The sequence below is a fragment of the Lissotriton helveticus genome, chromosome 5_1 (assembly GCF_964261635.1).
Source record: "Lissotriton helveticus chromosome 5_1, aLisHel1.1, whole genome shotgun sequence".
In the NCBI taxonomy this organism is placed as follows: domain Eukaryota; kingdom Metazoa; phylum Chordata; class Amphibia; order Caudata; family Salamandridae; genus Lissotriton; species Lissotriton helveticus.
This window is the reverse complement of record NC_136065.1, coordinates 1692487663-1692514153: the sequence shown is the minus strand read 5'-3', so window position 1 is coordinate 1692514153 and position 26491 is coordinate 1692487663. Positions and strand designations below refer to the sequence as shown.

Sequence of the window (26491 nt, the reverse complement as noted above, 5' to 3'; positions counted from 1 at the left end):
GGCAAATAGTACAAATGCAGCAGCATACCCATTAATACCCATCTTATTTGTAAAATGTTGGAGTAGATTTTACAAGAGAGAATAGAAAACTGAGTGCAATGGGAGCACTTGTAAATTAGCGGTATCACATGCAGGAAGATTAGTCGGATGGTCCCACACAGGAGACAGCTCTACACTGAACAGGATTATTATCAACGACTGGCTCAATATGGACAATAATAGACAAGCTTAGATGATAGCAGAGTAATCTATTTGAAAGGCTGCCATATTATGGTAGAAGTAGAGAGAGCCAAAGAGGTTCAGCCACCAACCAGTTTGGCACATATCTGAAGTTGTTCAATAGACCAGGGCACAAAATACCCTCCGATCAGTGAATGCTAGCATTCATCTTTCCAAAGCCCTTGACTGTTAAAACAAAACAAAGGCCCCTCCTAGACTCGATTGAAGACTAATTCCCCGGAAGAGCAAAGTGCTGATAGCCCCCTACACAAACACATTAATGTCAATGTCAATATCATAAGTTTTTATAGAGCGCCATTATCACCGCAAGGTCTCAAGGCGCTTGCAGCATAAGTACCGGGTGGAAGGAGACAAACACTGAACGGGCATAACAACAAAAAAGACGGGACACATACTAGGGAAAAAGCCATGTTTTCAAGGCTTTACGAAATTGCTTATGCTCCTTGATGGAGAGAAGGTGGAGAGGTAGCTTATTCCACAGTGCAGGTGCAATAAATGAAAAGGAGCGTTGTCCATACCTGGAGGTTCGCACGCGGGGTGGCGTTAGCAGAGACTTGAGGCTAGATTTAAGGCCCTCTTGGGGGCATACCAGTTGAGTTTTTTTTTAAGATACCGGGGCCCCTTTTTGAACAGTGCATTCTGGGTCAGACATAGGATCTTAAATTGACTTCTTTGCCGTACAGTCAGCCAGTGTTATTGTTTCAGACATGGGGCGGACGCTGTTCTAGGCGGCAAGTCCAGCACCAATCTTGCCGCCGTATTCTGCAAGGTTTGTAATTTTGACAACAGGTCCTCGTTCAGTCCATAATACATGGCATTACCGTAATCAAGATGGCTAATGATCAGGCCCTGAACCAATGGCTTTCTGGCTTCAAGCGGGAGCCATCTAAAGATTTTTCTGAGGCCGCGCATTATACCATAGCAGGTGCCCGTCACCTTGGCTACATGATTTTTCAAGGACAGAGCGCTGTCCATAACAATTCCAAGGTTTCGGACTACCGGCTTAGGGGCCGGACAAGCTCCCAACCATTCTGGCGTCCAACATCTGTCTGCTTTACCGAACAGAATAATTTCGGTCTTGCCCGCATTGAGTTGAAGTTTATTCGCTCGCATCCAGCTACTGATCTCAACCATACATTTTTTTAAACGTAGGCGGGTCTCGGCAGGATCAACGCCGCATGTGATCAGCAGCTGCGTATCATCTGCATATGACACCGTCCCAAAGCCAAAAGATTTAATTATTTTAGCCAAAGGTGTCAAATACAGATTAAAAAGCAGCGGGCTCAGAATCGAACCTTGAGGCACGCCTACCGTAACCGGACGGCTCCGCACAGCCAGGGAGTCGACTCGAACGGTGGTGAGGCGGCCATTGAGATAGTCCTCAATCCAACCCAGTGCCCCTCCACGGACACCAATCTCCCACAGCCGATGTTTCAAGATACCGTGGGAGATGGTGTCAAATGCTGCGGAGAGGTCTAGGAGGATGAGTATAGCTGAGTCTGATGTTATCCACAATCTCCACTACAGCGGTCTCAGTGCTGTGCGCGGCCCGAAAGCCAGACTGGGAGGGGTCAAGGGCTCTACTGGCTTCTATAAAGGCTGTCAGTTGGTTATTCACAAGGAGTTCCAACACCTTCCCCAAAGAAAGGCAACAGTGAAATCGGCCGGTAGTGGACAGGTAAAGCAGGATCGTCAGATGGCTTCTTCAGGATAGGCTTTACTTGGGCCTACTTCCACTTAGAGGGAACCTTGGCTTGCTCCAAGGAAGCGTTAAAGATAGCTGTAAGGGGCTCAGCTAGCAGAGACATAATTTTTGTGCAATGTCGTGGCCGGAAAGGGTCCATTGGGGAGCCTGACTTTATTCTACTGAGGCCTTCAAGGGTCTCCTTGACCGTAATCGGCGTAAATTTTGTCAAGTATGGACCTTGGTTATCAACCATCTCAGATTGCGGCGTCACCAAGTAACCATCTGGGATTGGTTGGGCCAAATCAGAGGTAGGAAAGGCGGAATATATTAAGTTGATTTTATCCTCGAAAAAATCTGCCATTGACTCAACCCATTTTTGGGAAGGGGTAAACAGGGATTGTTCGGCACGAGGGGACGTAAATTCCTTCAGTATTTTAAATAATTCTCTGCTTGAGTTAGCTGAGATTTTTATCCGCTGCGTTAAGTACTCTTTCTTTGCCGATTTTATTTTTTTCATGTAGTCTAAATGGAGTAACTTATATTTAGCTCTGTCCTCCTCGGTTCTGGTTTTCCGCCAGGTTAGCTCTGCGGCTCAACTGGCCAATTTCACTTTCTTAAGATCAGCGGTAAACCAGGGGGAGGCCACCAACTTGGCTTTAACAGTAGTTTCTGGAATGACATGGTCTAGGGTTTGTAAAATGGAAAACTCCAGATCATCTACCCTTTGCTCAAATGGGAGAGCCAAATTGCTTTCATACTTAAAATGAGCCAAGAATGCTTCCGAGGTAAGTTTCCGCCACGGACGGATCCGCATTCTTGGGCCACTCACAGGAATGGCCGGAGTTTTACTTAGGAGGTTAATCTTTAAAAGATAATGATCTGTCCAGATCATAGGGAGGGGATCCAAAATGCTTAATCTAAGGGAGCTCGTAAAAATTAAATCAAGAGTGTGGCCTGCACAGTGGCTGGGGCCGCTAACTCGCTGGGACAGGCCAAGGCTTTCCATAGTCCTTATTAGGAGACTTGTCTCTGGATCGATGGAAAGCTCAGCATGATAATTAAAATCACCTAATAAAATAAAATTCTCCGTGGTTAAAGCATGGGTAACTACTGTTTCTAATAATTTATTGACAAAACCTGTTTTAGTACCCGGGGCCTATATACTAGTGCGACCCGCCAGTTGTCTAAATTGGGAAGCTGCACGTTCGCGATCATAATTTCGAGTGTGGGGCAGGACAGAGATTCTAATACCTTGATCTTAATAGGGGATCTAGCAGCAATAGCTAAGCCACCTCCCCTTTTCCCCACCCTGTCCAGCCTTGTGACAAAATATTCAGAAGGAAAGGCAGCAGTTTGAGGCCGCCATGCTGTGGAGCCAGGTTTCTGTGAAGAAGCAGAGTTCCGGCCTGTCTGCCTCAAGTAAGCTCCAGACCACCGTGACATGTTTGGGTATGGACCGAGCGTTCAGGTAGAGTGCAGAGCTAATCGCACGTTCTACAGGATCATTCCTAACTGGTGATTTTAACGAACCAGTTAGCAGACCGGTCTCGGTGCTACCCTTTATGATGGATGTGGGGGAACTTCTATGCGACTCCCCGAGGGAAAACTCCCTCGGGAGCGTTGGTGACAGAGTAGGTTGGGGGCTCGATTGTAGCTTAACAGCTCTTCCAGGGTTCCATCTCTTTAGTTCCCCGCTAGTGTAAGTTAGCATTGTGGCTCTGTTTATCTCATGAACGGTCCTCAACATGAGGTGGGTATGAGACAGAACTCTGGGCAGCAGGCAGCGATCTGGCGCGGACTTCGGCGCGCCGCCGGCGCGCTGCTTCGCGCGTCCGCGCCCCGTAGATGTTTAAATGGGGAGGGGGGCGTGGCCGTGGTGTAACGCTGGCCAATCAGTGGTAGATTGCTTCGTAAAACCTTCCTATGTCCCTCCGCTCAAACGGCACACGCCGCGGCGGACCGGGGACCGGAAAGCAAATGAATACTGACACCAGTGAAAATATGCACAGGTAGCACACGAGTTTGACACGATTTAAAAGAATGAAGTGATGTTAAAATGGTGGCCTCTAAGTCAGGCACACATCAACATAACTTCTGTGGTCCCCAGCTGACCCCACAAAACGCTAGCGCAACAGCCAGAAAAACATAGACACAAATGTCGGTAACCTTAGCTACAACATAAAATACTCCCCAGGGCCTACTTTACCAGAAGACGCCTGTACGAAATGGGGAGAATAGCCAATACAACCTGCTAGCTGGGATGCCACTTATCGAGCACCCTTGGACATACCCTCTGGAGCTCCCCAAAGATCCAGTCGGTTTGGACAGGAGTTCAGTGGCCGATTTCTGGAGCCCTGGGTAAGTCACTAACACGTTTACCTAGACTTTGCCAAGGGAACGCCTGCTCAAATAACAACGACGATGTGCTTTTTAAAATTTATTTATTTTATGCGTTTTTATATAGCGCAGACTTTTCCCGAAGGTGTCAGAGCGCTTCACTATAGGAACAGTAGCGTTACATGAGGAGAAAATTACAAGTGGGCATGTTACAAAAGCAAACAATATACAAGGAGTGGTAGCAAACGATACGTTACAAGAGGAAAAAGTGACAGGTGCAAATTAAATAAGCGTACAAGATACAAGTAGAGGTATAAAACTGCAATAAATGGCAGACACTCAAAACACAAGAACACACTGGGAAGGCACTTCTATAGGCATAGAGTACAGAATTTCCTATAGTGGAAGAACTTCCTTCAGGGAATAGAGAGGGTGTGAATTAGATTTGGAAGTGTCTTTGAAGGAGGAGAACTTTGAGGTCAGTTTTGAAGGAGCGGGAAGAGGTAGTGGTCCGGAACTGAGGGGAAAGCGCTTGAGGGGTGGCATCAGAATAAAAATAAATATGCCACATGCCCCACGTACTGACTCAGCATTTTATTTGCCCTTAAATATATCGTCTCTAGCGGGGATTACCGCGGTGGGTCTGTTAAAATAAAATCTTACCTGACAGGAGTCCTGGCATTCTGCGCCGCCCCTGTTCCTGGGCTGGATCTCCCGCGCCACCTCTACTGCTCCTGAACAGGAACGGGAACAGCGAGGCATGCTTCCTACCCTCTGCCTGCTGTAAGCCAATCACAACGCTGCAATGGCAGCGTTTTGATTGGTGCAGAGTCCCGGGCGGCGCCCAGCTGGGCACTTGTAGGGACTCCATTTTCTCTATGTGGGCTGCATGCAGCCTACATAGAGAAAATGGAGAATGTGCATGATTGCTTCGGTCAGTCCCAGGGCCGACTATGCAGTCAAGGCACTCAGAGTGGTGCAAGCCACTCCTCCCTGAGCCGCCCACCACCCCTGCCACCACCAGGCATTAACATCCTGCCCGCCCCCCCCAACCAGTCGTACACCTGCCTTCTGCTTTCTCGCAGCACAAGAAGCAGAAAATAAAATGGTATTGAAACAATTTTATTTTCTGCTTCTCGCACTGTGAGAAAACAGTGGGGTGGCGCTCCCAACGCCCTAATGGGGCGACCGCCCCTGCTAAAGCTTACTCCTCAGTTAATTACTTTAGGGATCTGGAGTGATCCAACCCTTTCTAAACATGCACTACTAATTTGTAGTCTTGCTTTATTGGCGGCAAAGAGACATTATTCGACTGTGAGGCAGGGGGAGTCCTCCGAGAGCATGAAACATGGATTGGTGCATGCGGCCGAGAAGCTGACCTATCAATCTTGGGGCTGCCCCCACAAGTACTCTAAAATAGGAGGGATTCAGGTACACCTCCTGAGGACACTTACAATGCCAGGGGCAGATACTATGCGCCGCCTGAGTGGCATGGTGCATTGGGCAATTGATATACTGCTGAAGGCCCGGACCTTGGGCCCCTGAACTGGACTAACGTGATGCCCAAAAATATACATAGGTACATGTGTGTGTTTTGTGTGCCCTATCTACAAGAGGACCCCTATCTCCTACAACAGCATGTAACTTTAGTTGTACCTAGACGTATCACTTGTTATCCTGGCTAACTATAAATCCTTCCGACCAGTCACAGACTATGTGGTAGTTAAAGGCATAAAATACTTAGGAGCCACCTTTTACGCGTGATGTTCAAGTGGGAAGGTAAACAATGCACTTTTGCATCCCTTAGTAAGGTAAGCCAAGTCCCAGGCCTAGACATGGGAATGAACAATGTCAGCTTCTCACAGAACATCATAGCATGACCTCCACAAAAGAAAAATTTCAATGAGCTGGAAAGAAATACAAAATACAATGGCCGGGTTGCAATAAAAGCGTTGTGGATAAAGAAAGACTTATGCAGCATCTCTAGAAAGTAGCAGACAGGACCCGTATGACCTCTGACGTAGTCAAGGCAGTTTAATACCATGCTCCCACGGAAGTTACCAAGATAAGGGCTGAGCGGGCCTAATAGGCCCACAGCATTGTACCTGGGATGGCAAGTGCTCCGGGGGGTAGACCAGCGGAAGAGACAGAGATGCAAAAACAGTGCTGATAACCCCAAGGTTCTCTAGAGTGATATCTTTGCAGGTGAAGCACATGTTAGGGAGTCCTGGAAACTTTACTCTGGTTTGGATCACGTACCGGACATAAGTTGGTTCTGATGCTAGTGTACTTAATGTTTGTCCCTGTATTATGATTCACAATAATGTGAGGTTTTAACAAGGTAGTTCATTGCGGGGTCAGTGGATGAGGGGACTTGTTTCTTAACAGGACAAAAGATTGTCACTGTCCTGGAACCAATCAAACACTCAAAGACAATGGTTTACAAGGCATTATCCCACACGCCAATGGCTAATGATTCACCATCATTGATAACCATAACCTATATTGTCAGAGGACTAAAGAATCCAAATGGGAGGTTGAGTGTTATTCAAGAACTGCTGAACCTGGAAACAGATATCCGTTTCTAACAGGTGCCCTCCCTTACCCAATCAGATCAGTCCCAGTCGGGCGCCTGTCACTTCCCTTAATCACACCTTTGCTTAATTTAAAACAGTGGTAGTAGCCATACTACTAAACATTTGTCACAGATTTGTGTAACACAATACCAGATCAGACAAGGTAGGGAAATGGGTGGCAGTGACAGGAGAGTGGGAGGCTCACCTAATCACCGTGGCATCAATATACGTCCCACATTGAGGCCAAGAGAAATCCCTAGAACATGCTATATAGAAAAACGTTGATTTGTGGCTAAACCCCTTTTGGCTATGAGGAGACTGGTGATGGATCGACTGTGGGACAGATCAGAACAGATGGTAGGGAGGACACCCAATCTATTGGGAAGAGCTCAACTGGAAGATCTAGGTATGGTCGATGCCTAGCAGCACCTCCACCTACATAAGGTGTATTACACCCTTTACTTAGCCTCCCACCAACCGTATGCTTTTATAGACCATATATTACTCGTCCAACGTATGCTACACCTAGAAGATAAAGCCAGTCGAGCCACAGACTTTCAGACCATGTACCAATGAACCTGTTCATTAGATGACAGGTTATGGACAGGACCAGACCCCAAGGGCTATAGCGGCTCAGTGATCTGTCCTGAATGACCCAGTAGGTGTGCATGACATCAGGCAAAAGATCCCAGAATGTCTAACCTTTAATAATACACAAGGAACAAATAGAGTGCTAGTATAGGACTTATTTAAGGCAGTGCAGAGTTCATATGGGAGGTGGGACACCTCAAGAGTTTGAGCGCAGTAGCTGTAGAGAACTAACTCACGAACTTGCAGACCTAGGGAACAGATTCAATTTCAACCCTTTACTTGAAATTTGGAGGTAATTAAAATCAGGGAGGGCCAACTTAAAACAACAAAATGAGCTATATGCTGGCTAGGATGGAGGCCTGATTATACAAAGTGTGCAACAAGTCAGAAATCCTTCAGGCTACCGAGGTAAGAGTGAACCAAGCCTTTAAACACTTAAGGGAGATCTCAAATAAGGAGGGGGTGACCCAAACTAGGAGGCAGGGAAACTGCAGTCCTTCCAGACCTACTGTCAATCATTGTACAACTGTGCCACATCAGACCCAAAAGCATGAACAGCTTTCCTGGACTTGATCACGCCCTGACCTACAATTAGAGCATCTAAGTGAAACCATCAGACAATACATTCCAAGTGTGAGTAAAGACTGCAACCAGGCATGCCTCGGCACAGAGTGCTTCACGCAACAACTCTTGCTAAATAGTGTTGGATCTGTTCAGTGTATTTGGCCAGGGATGTGGGATCACACTCACAATGGGGCAAGCCACAATCTTCTTCATCACAAAGACCAGCAAATACCCCATCGCTAAGCCTCCTACTGCCTGATCTTTCTGATTAACTTAGATATTAAAATATTTTCCATGATACTGGTGAACCACCTGGAAAGGTGGATGCCGTACCTAGTCAAAACAGGATAAACAGGCTTCATCCTAAACTTCTCAGCTAGCTTCAACACTGACAAAGCACTGCATCTGATAGATATAGTTAGAAAACCAGGCAGAGAGAGGCAGTAATCTTTTCACTTGATGCTTAAAGTCTTCTACAGAATTGATTGGTAAATGATTAATAACTCTCTTACAAAGTTTGAGCTGGGCAACCGATTCCTGGATTGTATAGATGCCTTTTCCGAATAAACACTAGATTACCAGAGTGAATCACCCTCTCCTGAGGTATGCGGCAAGGATGCCACCTAACCCCTACTGTTCTCCCTCTACCTTGTGCACCTCTATAAAAAGATAGCCTCTACAGTTCAAGGCCATCGCATTCTATCAAGACACATTCAAGCTGTGTGCACTGAACCCAAACCGTCCCTGAAAGAGTTGATCCCTTTACTGGAGCAATAACAAATCTTATCCAGCCTCCAAATCAACCCCATCAGATCAGAAGCAGTTGTCGCCCAGCTACAAGCTTTCTTCTTCATTTAAATGGATGGTTAACTTAATGCAATATTAGGGCATTCTCTTGACATCAACCCTCCACTTTTGCATCAAGGAGCAATTTTAATACACCCCTGAAAGATGCCAGAGAGACAGTGAAATCATAGATTAACCACTCTGTCTCCTGTGGTGGTATGATAATGGCACTTAAGATGACGCTGCTTCAGAAAATGCTCTATATGTATGAGGCTCTCACCACAACAAACATTAAGGATGAAACTTCCTCAGTTTACAGGATATATGTAACTCTGGGCAAGGGTAGGCCTTGGCTCAGCTGTGAAATCTACACAAAATGCCCCAAACAAGGTAATCTAGGTGTGCCACACATCCTCCATTACTTGTAGGCTTCACAGCTCCATTACATGATAGAATGACTCTGGGATAAGATTGACAAATTATAGTGTTTCCTCGACCAAAACCCAGACAACCGCCCAGCGGAGGTGTATCAGGATCCCCAGTTCACAACTGGGTGAAAAAATATACATTTCACCAGACACCCGCACCATGCCGGAGGTATGGGATAGCCTGGGTATGGAGAGGGGCCTAAGCACTTTTCTCTCTCCATTGACTCCTTTTCATTTTTCACTTTTCACTTTACATTTCAAATTTGGAAAGAAGGGGGTGCTATAGTCCGAAACCTGTTCAAGGGAGAAGCACGAATGACCTTTGAAGAAACTAAAGGCAGTTATGGAATTCCAGAAATGGAGCGCTTCAGTTACCTTCCACTGCTACATTGTGCCCTAAAGTCTTTTGAAAAAGGCAGGAGCCACATGGCATCTCGCTAAAATTGAAAGATTCCAAATTCCTAAACGTTCGTAAATCTAATAGACACCTGGTATTTCAAATATATTCAATCCTTATGCACATCAATCTACATACACTATCGCAGGCGGGAGAGGCACTGACAATTATCACGTTGCGCTGGATGACGATTATGAGGTTTAATATGTGCTGATTTTAATTTATCAGCACTATCAGCACATGGTTCTCGATTGTGATTATTATACCACGTGATTCCATGGATGTTACTAGCTTTGGGCTTTCAATTGAACTCTGATTGACGTATGATTTGACTTGGAATTTTGGATGTACACTTCAAAATACAGATAAGACTGCCGTCAACATTGTGTGAAGACAATTCTTTATGGCTACTACCAATCTTCTCTCGCCTACTGCGAATAATGAATGCCCTGAAAAAGTCCTGCGTGACAAGACGAAACGCATTGGCTGTGGATTTTAAAGAACAAAACAAAAAAGAAGAAACTTTTTTCAATCAACTTGAGGATCATTCGATTATATTTATATGTAATGATTTGTTTTTCGTTGAGTGTTGCGGCCCTGATCTAGTTTGCTTGCATGATTCCCCTAGAGCAGAAATAGGGGTGTGCTCCTGGACAGGGGCACTTTCAGGAGCGTCCGTAACAGACAAATCCGTAATTTTTTTATTTGTTTGGCTTAATTGTTTTTGATTGGTGCCAGATCTTTTGCAATAGGTCCCCTGTCCAAGTTGTTTTTCTACATACACATTTGTGCATCAAAGGAAATCAGAGAAAGAATTGACCATAAACCTAGATCCCAAACAATGTGATGTAATGTTCATAGTTACCAGCATCTATGCACACCACACTCCAGGAAAAGAGGTGAGATTTAAAATGTTATATATGTGAAACTACCCCCCTGAAAGGTTACACAGATTTACCGGGATGAAAAACAGGAATGCTGGACACAAAGTGGCGAAGTTGGGTCACTCACCCACATATTGCAGACTTGCCCAAAGCTTAAACAGTTTTGGGATGACGTGTAGCCAAAATGGGCCAGTTATGGATAAATACCCCAAGATAATGTGGAGAAGCGTGGCTCAATGGTTAGAGCGGCAGACCCTGATGCAGAGATCTGGCCCGGGACCAGGGTTCAATTCCCGCCTCGGCGGCTCTTGGACTCAATCTCCCCGGACCTGATAATTCTCGCCTCGGTGCCTAGTCTAATCATGGGTCCCACTCTGTGACTCTGGGCAATAGCTTGCTTAATCTCCACAATGGCCCCAGCAGCGCTTGGATGCCTGGCTTCACCTTGGGGGTGCCCAGGAGTGGACATTTCACATGGAAAAGCCAGGAAGGGTTCCACAGCGGTATGAGTGCAGCGCCGGGACCCCCCGTCGCGTGGGCAGCCGTGCGCTTTACAAATACAACACATAATCATCGTAGGAGCACCAGTGTACAGGCTAGACCTTCTCTACTTGTGAGAGGACAATGATGGTCGTGGCAGCTGAACAAGTAATGCTATCACTATACATCCAAAAAGCAAGCCCAACTCGCGATCAATGGGTGTAAACATTATGGGCCCTTCCTGCCCCTGGGAAGTTGGCCTGCGACTTAAAAAACCTGGCACACAAATTCATTGAATAGTTAACAACTGTCCTAACATACTTCGAGATTTCAGAGGCCTTAAATGCCCTAAATGTGTGGGAACAATGGGACTCGCGGACAACAATCAACCTCTTAATTATGGGAAGTCACTCCAAGTCGGGCAGGGATCTGGTTGATGAGTGGCTTGTGGGACAGATTAGGGAACTGGTAAGAGGGTGGGGTCGGGGAATGGGAAACAGGTTAGAGGGTCAGACTTTGTAAATTTAAAGACGGTTAAGACCACCTTATGTTATGTATTGACAAAACGCCAATAAAATGATGGAAATCTTAAGAAACCCCTTTTAATTTCTGATTTGATCATCTAAAATATCCTCAAGCCGCAAAACTATTGTTACAGGTAAGAAATGAACGACTGAATTCGCACTGGTTGTGCATGAGGCAGCAGTGTTTGTTTTGTCCCTATATAGCCTGACCCAGTGGTATACTGTGACTGATCGCAAGGTGTGGTGTGTATGTTCTTTCTCCAGAACTCCCACCGTTACCATAGTGGCTGCTAGAGCCTCCCAAAGGACCTTAGTCAGTGCCATACTGGGACTGGTAAATGCTTATCATAGATGTACCTATGTGGCTGCTTCCTCCTGTCAGAGGCGCATTTTTTTTGTTTACTTCTATAGCAAAGCAATAACAGAAAACGAATAAACGAGTGGATGAACCGGAATATCCAAAAGTAATTTACAGTGGTTGGGCAATTAAAATACAACCCATTCTCCAATCATACATGAAAACCCACTTAGGGCCTTATTTAGAGTTTGGCATTTGGGACTGAAGCAGTATGATGTCCCCCAAACACTAAAAACGGTCCTTTGCCAGAATATATGGACTGTTCAGTAGAAACAAAATGGGACAGGAAAATATATAGAACAGTATCATCAGCAGGGTAAATAAAATAGACTATCAAACAGGATGAAGCGAAGGACCTTCTTACGTTACATGACCGTAATCATTTGCCCAGTGGCCATTTTATCTGGCAATGAAAGCGTTGCACTCTTGACACAATTCTAAAAAGAGTGTGCGTGGGCAGCTGTTCTAACGTTAAGTATCCATATGCTTAAGTAACGTGTTCCATTCCCTTCTGTGTGGCTGGATAATATGTAATTTCTTTTTGCCTGTCTGTCTTTATACCAAGGCAGTGCCACATTCTGAACCAGATGTTGATGTGAGATTAGTTTCTGATTCTCCTCTGGGTGACATGAAACAGAATTCAGACTTTGTGTGCATTTGTGTTCGCCTCTCTGCAGAGATGGGCGTTAATCCGTGCTATGAGTGAACATTTTTACTGAGCCCTGGAATCCAGGCACCTTTTTCACAAAGCTCAACTCCATGTTTTTCTGTTCAGGTTCTGGAGGCGGATGATAACCACATTGAGTCCTTGGAAGGGGTGGCAGACCTACCCAAACTGGAGGAGCTTTCGTTGCGGAACAACTGTATCCTTTCAGAAATGAGTCGTAGCCTGGCAATCTTGTGGCAGTGATACGAGAGCAAGATTGAGAGTCTGTTGATCGTGGGGATAATCAGCGATTCATTTGTAAAATAACACGTGCCGATGCAAAAGGTTTTTCTCGAAACCCATAGACGGCCGAATACCAAGGTCGCATCGCCGGGGTTGCACTTAATCCTGCTTTCTTCATCCACCAGACAATCCGTACCCCTTTAGATCACTTGTTCAGGTTCTTTTTCATCTTTGCTTTCGCCCTTGGACTCTGTTTTTTCGTCTTTCTTTTCCTCCCTCTTTCCTCCATTTGTGTTTTTATCACTTTTGCTGTGGATGAAAGTCTGACGAGCTAAGTTTAGTGCCAGTCCCCAAAAATAAGCGCCGGCTCAAATTAAGCAGTAGTAATAATGTGCTGTGAGAGAGTGAGAGTTGGGTCACAAATGCATTATATTGTTAGTCATTCGCCAGTGTAGTAGTACTCTGGAGCTGAACAATGGTTCACACTGTAGAAACTGGCTCTGATCAGGGTTCTGTGTTTAAATAACTTTCTTTTCTGGGTTGCTAAGGAATGCTTTAGTGTGCCTGTGCTCCTCTCTGCTGCTTAACCTGGGTATGATGAACCCTCAGAAGTCCTGATGGCTGTCCACATGCACCCCTAATTTCCCACAGAATAGCAGTCTAAAGTAGAATAGAATATAATGTTTATATAAACAATGGAAGGCAGGCATGGATGCCAAGCTTCTGAAATAGCTTCTGAAATAGGTTTCAACTTGCAATATTTCCTTCATGCTGATTTACATGCTGGTAAATCCGGAAAGGATGCAAGATGTAATCATAGTACGTGACTGGTATACAATTCAACATCATATCATCATCTCCAATATTATCAGATCAACAAGTCGCCAGCAGAAAGGAATACCATGTGTGAGACTTATGCAATAACTTAGGGGGGGATATTTAGACTACCGAGAACCTGTGGTAGGAAAACATTATTTGGATGTGATCAACACCTAGAATGAATTAACTGGTTGCATCCAAGAAATGTTTCATAGTATTTTGACATTTACCAGTCCTTTTAAGCCTCACTGGTTTCTTAGTCTGGATAACAATCAATTAGAAGTGCATGTCTTTGTTCTGCATGTATAAACACAACAATGTACGCACAGTGGTGCTACAATTGCAAAAGAATTAAAAAAAACATTCTGAATCGAGCCAGACCTTGTCATTGCAAATAGTGCCCTCGTGTGTATGTATGCATGTATGTATGTATGTATATGTTGGTATTTGAAAAGCTTCAACCTAGCCAGAGAGCAGCAGAGTGCCTAACCTGGGCATAGACCTTGGGAAGATACATTGATTCCAGAATTTAATGAGAACAAAGGGCCTAGCAGAGGTTATATTTTGGAATAGACAGTCTATAATTGTCTTTCCTGCCTTAAAGCAGTCTTAAAACTGTCTTAAATCATGAAAATGTCTTAATTTATTGGAAGTCCTGTCAGTACCCCTCACCATAATAATTGTGATTTAACCTTATTTGAAGTGTTTTCCATGTGGGTAACAAAAACAAAACTCATTCCAGGTCTGACAATAGCACGAATTCACAATGCAAACAGTTATCCTTCAAACGATGTGGGACTGTTCATCAACACTACAGTAATTCGATGTTGGGAATTGCACCAGCATTTGATCTGAAAGCCTAAAATAGAAAAGTGTAATGTTGTTCGTGTTAATACAGCAAGTGCACTTGTTAGGGAAAGATAATGAGGATTATTTATTTTGATATGATTCATAGCATAGTAGCTAAAAGCCTAAAACCGGAACGTGTAATGTTGTTTGGTGTTATTCTAATAACAATTAGTGCCCTTACAAGGAAAATATAAATAAGGCTTATTTTTTTTGCCGTGACTCATAGGAAAAAAAATAATGCTTATTATCTTTTCGTAGCAAGTTCACTAAGTGTTAATAGAATAATAGAACGATATTACACTTTTCTATTTTAGGCTTTCAGCTACTATTCTATGAAACAGACAAAACAAATAATGCGTATTATCTGTTCCTAACATGTGCACTAACTGTAATTACACAGGAAAATATTACACTTTTCTAATTTCGAGACTAGCTAATTGTGTTTGTAATTAGGACATGATGATTACAGAGACCGATGCAAAAATCTGCATGCCTCGTCCTGCCCGTACACTCATAAATAAAGCTTAAGTGAAATAAAAAAGTGACAGCAGTCCCAATAACGTACCTTGGCATCGCTCAAGGGAAGACCCGTCCTGCTCCTTGGAGCCCGATGACATATTCCTTACAGGTCGAAACGCCAGTTTATGAGGACTCAACGTATTATGAGTTTGAGGACTCAACGTATTATGAGTTTGAGGACTCAACGTATTATGGTCGGGAGGTCCATTTTCACACTTCTTTATTCGTAAATTCTACTTGTAATCCTTTGGTACAGGAGGGTTTTAACTGGCACAACGTACTTTTTGGCGTTTCGACCTGTAAGGAATATACCGATTTCGGGAACGGATACAGAGCAATCGTTATAACACAGGCGTTTTTTAGATTACGGGTGACGTGAACCACCGGTCCTCTTCATCATACGGGGATACACCTTCATCTCACCACATCATTCTGTCAGGGGTGACCACCTTGACTGCAATCCATTTCGTCGCCTGTATTTGGTTTTTAGTGCCTATCTACCCTCCATTACTTCTGGTGTGATTCTGAACCTAACAGAATCATCATATAGCCTTGAGAAAGTCTGAGTACGAACTAGTACTGACAAAACACACGTTGGCTGTTCTTTACAGTGGGAATCTGATCTGAAAATTATTAAAAATCAACATTTGCTACTGAAACCTCGTGGACTTTTCATCATATCATATTTGAGATTGGACTGCCATACATGATCCCAGGATTTGTGCAATTGTTTCGTTTGAATTTGGATACATTTTGGTCCGTAATACTGTTCTTTTTGTAGGACCTATTAACATAGATCAAGGATGTGCTATTAGCTTGTGTCTTTTGGTATAAAAATCATTTAAAGATGGCTGTGTTACATGTGCATATATATGTGGCAGCTATCTTTTTACTATATGGCTACTTTTATTTTACTGTTCTAAGTTGGCGGACGACCCCATCACAATGGTAAATAAATTAAGAATGCCTGTTGCATGCATTTGGAGAGAAACAAGCAGCAGCATAAGTAACTAAAATAATAATTAAGGGTGGGAGGAGGGGGAGAGGAGGATCAGGGGAGAAGGACCTAAAAATGAGGTGTTCCAATAAGAGTGAGTTGGACATTTCCAGGAAATATACATATATCAGTAGCGGCCGGTGGTGGGAGTGCGGTGGGGCGGGGTGGAGCAGGGTGGAGCAGGGTGGTGGGTAGTAAACTATGGAAAACGGCCCAACGGAGGTAAGTAAACAAATACATAAATAAAACTAATTTCGTTGCGTGTGCTGAATCACATTTGGCAATGCAGCTCGTGCAATGAAATACGTTTTATTTATTTGTTTACTTACCTCTGTTCGGCCGTATGCCGTAATTTACTACCCCCCACCCTGCTCCTCCCCTGTCCCGCCCGCAGCACTCCCACCTGTTATATATATGTGTGTGTGTGTGTGTGTGTGTGTGTGTGTGAATATGAAGAACACTGAAACATTACCTGTGAACACAGGCGCTTTAATAAACATCAAGAGGGCGGCAGCATCTGATGCATTTCAACTCCCAATGAGCCTTAATCATAGATTGGCAATCCTAATGTAAAACGACCACAGCTTTTGCTCATAGACTCTCATAGAGGCCTACAATGCCCAGCATGCACCAACAAAGGAGTATTATTGTTTGAAATGGACTACAGTGCACATAGAAAATTACCGTCCAATATACCCAGCACTGCAGCCACAGATGTAAATGTCCACACTTCAAGGCACTTCACTTTCAGTATTGCAGGTAACTGCAACAATTCTTGGTATCTCTATGAGCGCCCGGGCCCAAAGTCAGTAAGAGGAGGAATCGCTCTCACCTCCTTTTCTAAAAATGGTATCAAAGAAAGGTTTGTTGTGCAAGGATTACCAACTTTCCCACTTTCAGGAACAAGCAAGGAATCGAAAACTCAAGTTTTTGTTTTTTTACCACTGTTATGCATTTTTTAAGAGGTAGTCCATTTTTCCTAATTTTTGTGGTTTCAACCTACTTGCAGTTTATGGTGGAAATGAGTGTGAAACCAATGGGCAATCACAGAGAGCTATACATTTCTAAAAAGTCCATGGTGGTTTGACTTGCATGGATCGCATGATCATATTTTTTACCACAAGCCCTTACAAAACTCAAACTTTGGCTACAAACCCAACATTTCTGATAACTGGACAACCAGGGGAGTCCAGTTGGTGTGATGTGCGTGGATCTCACAGGGCTTTTGGGGTGGAAGGAGTTAATAGCCCGGCACCACAACCGCCAAACATCGACATCTCAACAGTGCAGTCTACTGTATATACATTTTTCACAGGAGGTAAAGAAATAAGTTATCAAAAGTTTAATTATCCAAAAGTGCTCCTCTTTTTGTCTAAAATATTTAATCTTTATTTATTGAGTCTTCACCAAGAATAAAACTGGTTTCATAGATCTCCAACAGATAAAGCCAACCAACATGTGTTCTGGAGAACACCCCTTAATCAAGGCTGTAAACAAAAAAATGCATACACTCCGATAACAAATACAAAAATAATATAATGCCAATAGCCCATTATACGTTGCTACATGCTCGTCTTAATCATGGCAAAAAAACAAACACATATAATTGCTAAACAGTAAAAATCATACTTAATAATTTCCCATTATTGTATAATAGGTAAGATTCTGGTATTTTCATCAGTTTCAATCTTCAACCTGCTCAGTTTTCTTTCATTGAAAATGTCAGCAAACCAAGTTTATAGTACTTTAATGACCTCTACCATTAGTCTTAGTATCAACTCTCATAGTCTGAAAGTACATGACTCCTGTATTAGGCTAAACACTTATTATACAACACTCCATCACTCAACCAAACTCAAAGACACTTAGTCCCCCGCTAAAAGGAATATAAATTTCATCCGGTATTATTCTAATTTATTAAAGTTCTGTCAACCCTCTCCTAGTATTGAACCCGGTTAGTGTTTCATCGTGCTAGGTTTGCAGACCCGTCTTGCTGTATGTAACTCTACTCACAATCTCGCAGTCCATCAATCTGCTCCGTTTTATTTCAGTGAAAATATTAGAAAATCGAGTTCAATGTACTTTAACTCTGCCATTAATCTTAAAATCACCTCTCGTGATCAAAAAGCCCATAGCTCCTGCTTTGGGCTTTAAAACGCATCATCACTCAACCATGCTTCAAGACACATAGACAGCCACTGAAGGAAATGGAAATGTCATCACATCATGTCACCCAGTTGTCTGTTCTTCCAAAATATTTGTTTTTATTCATTTAAATTTCTGTACACGATCCATCCAAGCAAAAGTTTTAAAAAAGATGAGCACAAATTCACAAAAGAATTTCTTCAAAAAATAATTGTTCAATAATTATAACCAACTCACCAAAAACTTTTTCACTCTTTACCTATCCGTTTGTTAACACTTTTTAAACAAAACGTATCTCAGCCACCTCTTAAAAGTAAAGGAGCCCCCCACATTAAATGGTATCTGCAAATTAAACCAATACAATACACAAGTAAAAAGACAGGCAGCACACCATCTCTTCTATGATTCATATCATGAAAAGCGCATCATGAAAGACACATCCCTACACTTAACGGGAACCTTTGGGTTTCCCCATCACCATTCAGTGTCGACACTTGCACAGGAACTCCAAAAAGCCAGCCAGAAAGCAACAAGAATATGTGTGGGCCATGAACCACATTGCATCTGCAGTGGTTCAGATTTAAAGGGAAACAACTTGTATAAACCTGCCATTCGCAACTGAATTCTTCAGTATAAATCTATCCTGTAGTTGGTCAACAAATAAAATCTTCTTTCTCACTCGAAAGAGGAAGAATAAGAATTACATTATAGAGGAGGAGCCAAGCTCGCGTCCGAGATGGCCGCGTTTTAGCTCGGCTCCGTTCGCTTTCCTGTCTGGAACGTCTATCCTGTGTTTTATCCTGCCCCGGGAAGTATTCTTTGATGGACTATGGAACTACGACATTTCACAGGCACTTACCGTTTGATCCGTTTGTTCCTGGGTGCCGCGGATCCTGAGCTGCGCCCTTGTCTGCTTCGGGGCCTCCGGAGCGAGCGGGCCTGACCCTCCTTGGCGGCGCCCGGGCGGGACGGTGCGCTGTGGCCGGCCCTTGGTGGCGGTGTGGGTTCGGTCGGTGAGGCCGATGTGCAATTAGGCCGGTGACGGCTATCCGGGCCTGGTCCGACGGTCCTGCGGCCTGGTGTTGGGGCGCTGCCTTCCATGGACGGGGTTGACCGTGTATGTGGCTCGTCTCCCCTTTGTTCTCCGGTCCGGCCATTTTGAGTCCCTCCGCCCGGAATCGGAGAACGGAGCCGGTGGCGTGTGGGGAGCCGGCGACCCGCCTTCTTCTGGTGGCTTCCCTTCCTGCTCTGGTGGTGCCTCTGCTGGTGGTCGGCTGTATCCTGTTTGCCCCGCTGGTGTCCGGACGGGGGTCGGAGTTTGCCGCGGCCCCGCCGGGCTTCTAAAATGGCGGCCGGCCCCATGTCTCTCGGCCTGGCCGGGACTGGCGACGCTGGTCCGCCGTATGGCACGTTTGCTGAATACCGTAAAGGTGAGCCTACGCTTGGCGACATCCTCGCCGCCTTGCGCTCCTGGGGTGCTCCCATGGCCGCACCTATCATTGACCTGGAGGAGGATCATTTTGCCGGGCCTGCTGGGCCCCCCTTGGTGGGTGCGGCTTCATCTCTGTTGTGTGCTGCTGGAACTTTCCTGGAGGTCGTGAGCCCGGCGGCTGTCGTCGGTGTGGGTGTACGAATGTCTGCTGCCCTCCTTCATCCTGTACTTCCCCCTGTGCAGGGGGTCCGCCGGCCGGGTCCCGTCCGGACCGGCCTCGTTGGATCTCCCTTTCCTTTTTTGCCTCGAATGGCCGAACGAAGATCCTGTGATTGCTCCGCCGGATCGGCTTTCCTCATATTGTCGCCGGAACTGTGCCTGCATTGCCTGATGTGGTTGCCGTTCTATCCTGTTCATCCGGGTTGCAATCGATATGACTTGTGTGGATTGCCGATCGGACTCCCTGTTATTCACCTCCTGTTCCACATGATCTGGTTCCCTGTGCGTTGGACGACTACAGCTTGGGATAAACAAGGACAGGGTTGAGATGAACTTGCCTCGGTGGACTATTATCTTGCGGTATGGTCGGATGATCCGTTTGTAACTGTATGACTATGTTCGATTCTCCTTCATGTTCCTGGACGTTATCCTTGTGCTTACTATCTTCCCGTGGGCTCTGAATATTTTCGGACGGGGAGGTGGGAGCTGATGGGGTTTTGATTATATGGCTCCTCTCCCGTTGTTACTTCCCTGTTTTCCCTTCTTCTTTTTGTCTTTGTGGTTTTTTCTTACTTTATCTCTTCTATATTTTGGGTTCTGATTAGGGCGACAGGCACGCTGCCGGGGGGTAGGCCATAGCCTTCTGCAGGGGTGCAGGGTGGGATGTGCGGGGTGGGGGGGGGGTCTGTCGTATTGTGTTTTCCCCTTATTCTTTTTGGTTCTATGGCTCTTGTGTATCCCCTTTTTCGAGACGCGGTGTCGGCATGTGGCCCCCTGGGGTGTTTTTTGCTGGCATGGGCCTTCTGGTATTTCTGCCGTCACGATTTACTACGCATTCATTCCTCCTGTTACCGCTAGTTCCATGTGCCGGTCTATTCTTGAGTGCTTCGTTAGCCGTGGGGCGCGTGCAGTGATGCTGCGTTCTTACTTCTCCCCCCCCTTTTTTTCCTATGTTCTTTCCCCCCCTTTTCTCCCCTTTCCCCCTCCCTTTTTCTTTCCTTCCCTGGGTTGTTGTAACAGAGGGCTCTTTGTTTTGTAAGCTTAATTTTAGTTTTGTGTATTATTGTGTGTTCTCGTAGTGGTGGGAGGGCGCCGGGCAGCGGTTGCACTTGCTTATTGTTGTGGGACTCACGTTCTGCCTTTACCAAAATGTGACTGTTCTTTTTGATTTTTCCTGTGTTCGATATTTCTGCTTGCTCGCGGCCCACCACGGCCCTCTGGACTTTACGGCTTGCCATTATTCTGCGACACCCTTTCTTCTATTATAAAATCAACCTTCTCTCATCCTGTTCGTGGTGGTTGCTCGGTGGCTTTTCGCCTTTGCTTCTTGTATGGATTGTTGTGATATCCTCTTGGAGCTTCTGTACCGCCTGATATGTTTTTTTCATTGTGGTGGCCGGCCCGATGGGTTGTAGGCCCGTATTTGTGAGCGCTTTCTGTACAATAAAGGTTTTATAAAAAAAAAAAAAAAAGAATTACATTATAAATTAAACATTTTTACCAATGAAACCTTGATAAAATATAGTCTCATAATCGCAGTTACAGTAAAAATACTTAACCCTGTAGTGACTTTGGTGCAATGAAGGTTGTACCAGTCTAAGTTTATAAAACGAGCAATTTTGAAATGAGCCAGAAGTTTTCTTTTTGTTCTTTGAAGCTAGAATTCCAGTATTGAAAGCAGATGGAACAAAGGCAACAGGGCACATGAGGTTGTAGTTAATGAATCTTGTATGAACCAGTTAATTGCTTCGCGAATTGATGGTATTCACAACTGTCCCCAGACAATTCAGGGCATTGATCTGATACTAGCTATACTTCTACTAGAGTATGGTGGTGTGGGGTTTACTAGTGTCGTACTGTGTCCACTTTTTCAGTAGGAGCTGTTCGTTAGTTGGACAGCATAAAAGTTGGAATGGTGCCAGAGTGATGCTGTGCACCCACGCAGGATATGTTGTCCTACAGACCAGCTTGCTCACAGTGCCACCATAGGTACCCCTAAACCTAGTAATGTAGCAAATGGTTTGGGCTACCTGAGAGCATGACAACACTGATCCCTTCCAACACCTCAGGAATTGTGGTAACAGATTTAGAACCTTTTTGCTTAGTCGCTCGTGCTCGCTCTGAGAGATACACAAGAAATACACAAAGGGGCGTTTTTAATATTTATTGAGCCATTGTGGTTCTTGTATGAAATATATACACTGCAATAATCAATAGACCGTAGCAGATCAAAGTGATTAGCAGTATAAGGGCAGTGAAGAGAATGAACAATTCCACCATTGTGATAAAACAGTGTATTTGTTCTGGCATATATGTACTGTACTCCTACTATGCGTTCCCTAACTTAGTTGCCTAGGGTTAGTGCCCTGCCAAGAATCCCTTATTGAATGATCTAACTCTCCATTACAAGGAACATAGGTCCTCATCTTGGTCACAACCTGGACACCTCTCGTTGCAGAAGATAAACAGAAATCAGCTGGGCTTAGACTCTGACATGACCTCACAATTACAGCACAGTGCTCCTCTAATTTGAGCACGGAAATGTGTGTGTATTTTTAATAACTTTATCCATGCTTCTGTGTCGAGGCTTCAGCCAGGCTGACATTTGTTTGTCTTGTGATATCCATGTCGCCTCATGGATGAATAATAGATAATATTTGCACAATGTGTATCTCGTCCTTGTACGAAATGTTCAAGGTGTCATGATAGTGTACTTACAAAGTGAATTTGTATGCAATGTGGTTTCAGAGAATCTATTCCTGCACTGCCACGTAAGAAAATGTGTGTCAAAAGCTATTGTGTAGAAAAGAAGGTAACTTAAGAAACGGGTGCATTTAAAAATGGCAGTGTTTCTTCCTGGGCCTAACCCAGCCACATGGCACAAAGTGATACAGCAGCTGTTACAGTGATGGACTCCACACCGTGAAAACAATGCCATCCTCCACACCCAAAAAAGAAACCTGTGGTGTTCTGCTAGAGGGTAGATATTCAGAGAAGGTGCGAGGCCAAAGCACTCAAGCCCCCTCAACCCCCAGTGGCTACTAGCCCCTAGGTCGCGGATACTCCTATCATCCATCAGTAGGAGAAGTGAAACAGTAATGATCACAGTCGTCGCAGAAGGGAGTCCCTCTAAAACCTTCTGCCCCACAGTATATCAAGAGGGTAACCTCACTTAAGACCCCCCTCCATTTGGTAAGCGGCCCCAGCTAAACTCTATTTACAACAAGGGGTGGTGATGGACAGAGTCTCTGAATTAAGCAGAATACTCTCACCCAGTCAAGAGATCAGGGCTAGATCCAACACCGTTTTTTAGCTCATTGCACCATCCCAGTTTCAGAACCTGGCTGTATGCAAATTAGTCTGTCCCTGGCCCAGTGCATCATGGGAACAGGGCAGACCAGACTACAAAAGCCAATTCTTACACTGGGAAGGAAACAAGCTTCCGGGGACCGGTTTCTGGCATTACAGCCGTCTTCGGCCCGGCTTGCTTGAATCCTGATGGTGCAATGAGCAAGGGACTCACATCTGAGTATACCCTTCCACGCTTAGGGTGGACAAAAATATTTACAACAAGGGGTGGTGATGGACAGAGTCTCTGAATTAAGCAGAATACTCTCACCCAGTCAAGAGATCAGGGCTAGATCCAACACCGTTTTTTAGCTCATTGCACCATCCCAGTTTCAGAACCTGGCTGTATGCAAATTAGTCTGTCACTGGCCCAGTGCATCATGGGAACAGGGCAGACCAGACTACAAAAGCCAATTCTTACACTGGGAAGGAAACAAGCTTCCGGGGACCGGTTTCTGGCATTACAGCCGTCTTCGGCCCGGCTTGCTTGAATCCTGATGGTGCAATGAGCAAGGGACTCACATCTGAGTATACCCTTCCACGCTTAGGGTGGACAAAAATATTTACAACAAGGGGTGGTGATGGACAGAGTCTCTGAATTAAGCAGAATACTCTCACCCAGTCAAGAGATCAGGGCTAGATCCAACACCGTTTTTTAGCTCATTGCACCATCCCAGTTTCAGAACCTGGCTGTATGCAAATTAGTCTGTCCCTGGCCCAGTGCATCATGGGAACAGGGCAGACCAGACTACAAAAGCCAATTCTTACACTGGGAAGGAAACAAGCTTCCGGGGACCGGTTTCTGGCATTACAGCCGTCTTCGGCCCGGCTTGCTTGAATCCTGATGGTGCAATGAGCAAGGGACTCACATCTGAGTATACCCTTTCACGCTTAGGGTGGACAAAAATATTTACAACAAGGGGTGGTGATGGACAGAGTCTCTGAATTAAGCAGAATACTCTCACTCAGTCAAGAGATCCGGGCTAGATCCAACACCGTTTTTTAGCTCATTGCACCATCCCAGTTTCAGAACCTGGCTGTATGCAAATTAGTCTGTCCCTGGCCCAGTGCATCATGGGAACAGGGCAGACCAGACTACAAAAGCCAATTCTTACACTGGGAAGGAAACAAGCTTCCGGGGACCGGTTTCTGGCATTACAGCCGTCTTCGGCCCGGCTTGCTTGAATCCTGATGGTGCAATGAGCAAGGGACTCACATCTGAGTATACCCTTCCACGCTTAGGGTGGACAAAAATATTTACAACAAGGGGTGGTGATGGACAGAGTCTCTGAATTAAGCAGAATACTCTCACCCAGTCAAGAGATCAGGGCTAGATCCAACACCGTTTTTTAGCTCATTGCACCATCCCAGTTTCAGAACCTGGCTGTATGCAAATTAGTCTGTCCCTGGCCCAGTGCATCATGGGAACAGGGCAGACCAGACTACAAAAGCCAATTCTTACACTGGGAAGGAAACAAGCTTCCGGGGACCGGTTTCTGGCATTACAGCCGTCTTCGGCCCGGCTTGCTTGAATCCTGATGGTGCAATGAGCAAGGGACTCACATCTGAGTATACCCTTCCACGCTTAGGGTGGACAAAAATATTTACAACAAGGGGTGGTGATGGACAGAGTCTCTGAATTGAGCAGAATACTCTCACCCAGTCAAGAGATCAGGGCTAGATCCAACACCGTTTTTTAGCTCATTGCACCATCCCAGTTTCAGAACCTGGCTGTATGCAAATTAGTCTGTCCCTGGCCCAGTGCATCATGGGAACAGGGCAGACCAGACTACAAAAGCCAATTCTTACACTGGGAAGGAAACAAGCTTCCGGGGACCGGTTTCTGGCATTACAGCCGTCTTCGGCCCGGCTTGCTTGAATCCTGATGGTGCAATGAGCAAGGGACTCACATCTGAGTATACCCTTCCACGCTTAGGGTGGACAAAAATATTTACAACAAGGGGTGGTGATGGACAGAGTCTCTGAATTAAGCAGAATACTCTCACCCAGTCAAGAGATCAGGGCTAGATCCAACACCGTTTTTTAGCTCATTGCACCATCCCAGTTTCAGAACCTGGCTGTATGCAAATTAGTCTGTCCCTGGCCCAGTGCATCATGGGAACAGGGCAGACCGGGCAAGCCGGGCCGAAGACGGCTGTAATGCCAGAAACCGGTCCCCGGAAGCTTGTTTCCTTTCCAGTGAAGAATTGGCTTGGTAGTTTGGTCTGCCCTGTTCCCATGATGCACTGGGCCAGGGACAGACTAATTTGCATATAGCCAGGTTCTGAACTGGGATGGTGCAGTGAGCTAAAAAACGGTGATGGATCAAGCCCTGATCTGTTGACTCGGTAGGAGTGTTCTGATTAACTCAGATACTCTGTCCATCACCACCCCATTTTTGTAATTATTTTGGCCACCATGAGTGTGGAAGGGTATGCTCAGACATGAGTCCCTTGCTCATTGCACCATCAGGATTCAAGCAAGCCGGGCCGAAGACGGCTGTAATGCCAGAAACCGGTCCCCGGAAGCTTGTTTCCTTTCCAGTGAAGAATTGGCTTGGTAGTTTGGTCTGCCCTGTTCCCATGATGCACTGGGCCAGGGACAGACTAATTTGCATATAGCCAGGTTCTGAACTGGGATGGTGCAGTGAGCTAGAAAACGGTGATGGATCAAGCCCTGATCTGTTGACTGGGTAGGAGTGTTCTGATTAACTCAGATACTCTGTCCATCACCACCCCATTTTTGTAATTATTTTGGCCACCATGAGTGTGGAAGGGTATGCTCAGACATGAGTCCCTTGCTCATTGCACCATCAGGATTCAAGCAAGCCGGGCCGAAGACGGCTGTAATGCCAGAAACCGGTCCCCGGAAGCTTGTTTCCTTTCCAGTGAAGAATTGGCTTGGTAGTTTGGTCTGCCCTGTTCCCATGATGCACTGGGCCAGGGACAGACTAATTTGCATATAGCCAGGTTCTGAACTGGGATGGTGCAGTGAGCTAAAAAATGGTGATGGATCAAGCCCTGATCTGTTGACTGGGTAGGAGTGTTCTGATTAACTCAGATACTCTGTCCATCACCACCCCATTTTTGTAATTATTTTGGCCACCATGAGTGTGGAAGGGTTTGCTCAGACATGAGTCCCTTGCTCATTGCACCATCAGGATTCAAGCAAGCCGGGCCGAAGACGGCTGTAATGCCAGAAACCGGTCCCCGGAAGCTTGTTTCCTTTCCAGTGAAGAATTGGCTTGGTAGTTTGGTCTGCCCTGTTCCCATGATGCACTGGGCCAGGGACAGACTAATTTGCATATAGCCAGGTTCTGAACTGGGATGGTGCAGTGAGCTAAAAAACGGTGATGGATCAAGCCCTGATCTGTTGACTGGGTAGGAGTGTTCTGATTAACTCAGATACTCTGTCCATCACCA

The 26491-nt window shown here is 45.3% G+C and overlaps 1 protein-coding gene across 2 annotated transcripts in view; it reads left to right on the top strand.

The window, feature by feature from the left end:
- The window catches only part of RABGGTA (Rab geranylgeranyltransferase subunit alpha), a 210064-nt gene that overhangs the window by 177383 nt on the left and 6190 nt on the right, over positions 1-26491 (top strand). For both annotated transcript variants that reach the window (XM_078644946.1, XM_078644945.1), the window contains exon 16: positions 12628-12715. In XM_078644946.1, the coding sequence (XP_078501072.1) occupies positions 12628-12715 (88 nt within the window). The remainder of the gene's footprint in view (positions 1-12627; positions 12716-26491) is intronic.